At 61.6% G+C, this 3127-nt stretch overlaps 1 protein-coding gene across 1 annotated transcript in view; it reads left to right on the top strand.

Annotated features, from left to right (window-relative positions):
• Positions 1–626: 626 nt before the first annotated feature.
• The window catches only part of LOC104463322 (chromosome unknown open reading frame, human C20orf96), a gene marked incomplete at its 3' end in the record, with an annotated part of 3529 nt that continues 1028 nt past the window's right edge, over positions 627–3127 (top strand). Inside the window, exons 1-5 of the mRNA XM_010075603.1 lie at positions 627–758; positions 1322–1480; positions 1915–2014; positions 2428–2585; positions 2710–2811. Coding sequence (XP_010073905.1) covers positions 627–758; positions 1322–1480; positions 1915–2014; positions 2428–2585; positions 2710–2811 — 651 coding nt within the window. The remainder of the gene's footprint in view (positions 759–1321; positions 1481–1914; positions 2015–2427; positions 2586–2709; positions 2812–3127) is intronic.

Below are 3127 nucleotides of genomic sequence, written 5' to 3'. Positions count from 1 at the left end.
TCACACAGAGCTGGGGGGGCTCAACTCCACACGGGGGTCACACAGAATTGGGGGGGCTCTGCCCCTACACTGGGGTCATACAGAATTCGGGGGGCTCAGCCCCATGCTGGGGTCACACAGAGCTGGGGGGGGTCTCTGCTCACAAACTCCTTCTGACCCCCCGTCTGTCCCGTGCTGCTGTTGCACGGGTTCAGGGTCACAGCAAGTGGCAGAAGACAGAAGCAGAGGTCTCCAGCCCGCAGGGTGACACTGCCACCGCTCCACGGCGAGGACGGGAGGCGGACCGGCCAGGGGGGGAGAGACCCCTTCACAGCCCCCTGCTGTCCCCACCCGCGGGGACCCTCTGCGGGAGCCCAGCGCTTTCTGCGGGAGACGCTCAGCAAGAGCCCCAGAAGGGGAATTCCCCGAGGGGAGATGCCGGGAGTAAGGAGGGGAATGAGCTCAGGTCAGAGCTGTGCCACGAGCTGCTCGTGTCGGGGGGCAGAGGTCTGCGTTCAGGCTCTCGGTTGTTCTTTATATTTCCCACAGCCACCCATGGCAGGGGAGAGCAGGTACAAAGCGCTGAAACTCGGCTGGGAAATAAGCACAGGACTTTTTTTTTTTTGCTTGTTTCACCAGCTGGGTTTATGCTGAGGAAAAAGCCACCCCTGCCTCCGGGGACATCGTCATCCCCAGAGAAACCCAGGAGTTCTCCGGGGAAATCAGCGCCCAAGCAGGATGAGTTAGCTCGGACCCTGGAGGAGATCGAGGTCACCGTGGTACGTGTGACAGATGCCCAGGGCTGGGAGACAGGGAGCAGATCCCTGAGGCACCCCGGCTGCCGTTCTGGTGGGAATTCTGCCGATCCAGGGCTGCAAAGCGGCACGAGCTGGGTTATCAACACGCGGGAGGTGATGGTGCTGCTCTGCCTAATGCTGGGGAAATCCAACCTCCATGTTGTCCGTCGAGAAAAACTGAGAGAAACTAAGAGAGAGCCCAGGCGGGAGCAGGGGGAGGGAGGAGATCTGGGGAAAGGCCGTGGGTGCGGGATTTTCTCAGTCTAGCAAAGGTTGAGGTGGGAGACACGACCGCAGACTTTTAGCAGGTGAAGGGAGGTGATAAAGGAGACGGTGACCCTGCGGCGGGTGGTACGGATGGTGGGAGCGGAGGTGTGCTGTATGGGGGAGTCAGGGTGCCTGACACTGGGGTTTGCTGGGTGGTACTGGGATGGCCAGGGCTTGTTGGTGCTGGGATACCCCAGGGACGGCAGATGGTGGTGAGAAAACTCGGGGCAGGTGGGACTGGCGGAGTCCCCAACACTTTAATCCCCAAATTCACGCAGAATCTGAGCAATCTGAAGAAAACCGCCATCAAGGAGCTGAAGTGGCGCAGCGCCCGCCTGGCAGAGGCCAACAGCCAGCTGGCGAGGGCCATCCGGCACACGGACCAGAGCACGGCGCGGCAGGCGCGGCTCCTGCTGCAGCAGTACGAGGGATTTCAGGTGGGGGTGGCCAGCAGATGCAGCTCAGCAGAACCACCCGCTCCTCCCGTTAGCCGTGGGGAGGGTCAGGTGCCGCCCGTCCCATCCTCTGCACTGGGGGGGTTGGAGCATCCCCAGTCCCGGGGGGAGCTCTCTGATGCCCAATGATCCCACGAGATGCTCTTGTTCTGTGCCTGTGCTTTAAAGCCACGAGGGCACCCTGGCTGTAACTGTCCCAAGAACAGCAGTCACCCCGTGACACCCCAAATCCCTCCCTCCGTGATGCCCGTGGCTCCGGCCGGATCCTGAAGAGCGGCTCCAGGCCCGGGCTGGCACCAGCCGCAGCGATGGGCTCCTCTGTGCTGCAACAGCACGCAAGAGGAAGGTCAGGGCTGGCGCAGGGGACATTTTGGAGCTCTGTGGAATGAGCAGTGACCAGATTTCTCCCTGTGCAGAGGGTGCAGGCGATGGTGCAGATGGTCCATCGGAACCGGCTGGATACGGCCAGGGCAGAGCTCCAGGAGATGGAAAAAACGATGGAGAGGAATCTGGGGAGTGAGTTGCTGACATTGCAATGAAATGTATTCTATACAATCGTGTCACCTTTGCTTTCCGTCTTATTAGGTTACAGACACTCTGTTGATCTTACAAATGTCAAACAATTCCATTTACGAATAGGAATCCCGCTTCTCTGTGGGGATCCCGTCAGTCTAGCGGGAGGAGGGAGCCCTGGGACGGCCGGCAGCCGTGCGCGGGGGGGTCGGGGGATCGCCTCCTGGGCAGCTCTTGGCAGATGTTTGCACCATCGTGCCTCGGGGCAGGACCTGGCCAAGGTGGTCTGACCCAGGCTGTCCCGCTTCCCTCGGATGTGGGGTCTCGGGACGGGCTCAGGCAATGCTGGGCTCCTCGGCTCCGTGAAGAGCAAAGCTCTGGAACCCCGGGGCTGAGCTCTTCTGCTCGACTTGCAGAGCTGCAGCAGCAGCTGGCCGAGCTCACGGCAAAGGTGGAGGCTCTCCAGGACGAGCTCAGCATCCTGCGGACCTACATCGATGGGCAGTTCCCGGCACAAGCCGTCCAGACAGTGCTCCTGCAGCACCGCATCCAGAGCCTGAAGCAGCAGCAGCAGGTGAGGGGACCTCTGCTCCCCCGCGGCGCTGCAGGGAGGAGGGGAGGGCAGGGAGGAAGGAACGCAGCCGTTATCGCGATTATCGCGCCTAACGCTCCTGTGCACCGCTTCCTGCCCTTCCCAGGAGGAGATCCACAGGACAGAAAAAATGGTGGAGGCTCTGCTGGGGGAGCTGGAGGAGAAGGTGTGGGCAGAAAAAGAGGCGCTGCTGCAGAAGGTCGTGGAGGTTCGTGGAGTTTGGGATGTCCCGGCCAGGGAAAGCGGTTCCTGGGTGCTGGGCGGCAGGGTAGCAGCTTCCACACGTCGCCCGTCAGCGATTGCACGGTGCAGCCAGCGCCCACAGCCCACTGCTGTCCCTCCCAGTGCCGTACTGGGGCTGCGTGTCACGCTGGGAGGGTGCCTGGGGAGCGCTTTGGAGGCGCTGCTACAGTCCGATGGGTTGAAATATTCCCAGAGTCGCTCCTGGGACTTTGCTGCGTGGACGTGAGCGAGTGACCCAAGGCTCACCCTGCCTGTCTGGTCCCGGTTTTATTGCATTATAT

The sequence above is a fragment of the Pterocles gutturalis genome, unplaced genomic scaffold (assembly GCF_000699245.1).
Source record: "Pterocles gutturalis isolate BGI_N339 unplaced genomic scaffold, ASM69924v1 scaffold40031, whole genome shotgun sequence".
Classification (NCBI taxonomy): Eukaryota; Metazoa; Chordata; class Aves; order Pterocliformes; family Pteroclidae; genus Pterocles; species Pterocles gutturalis.
This window is presented reverse-complemented; position numbering and strand designations above follow the sequence as displayed.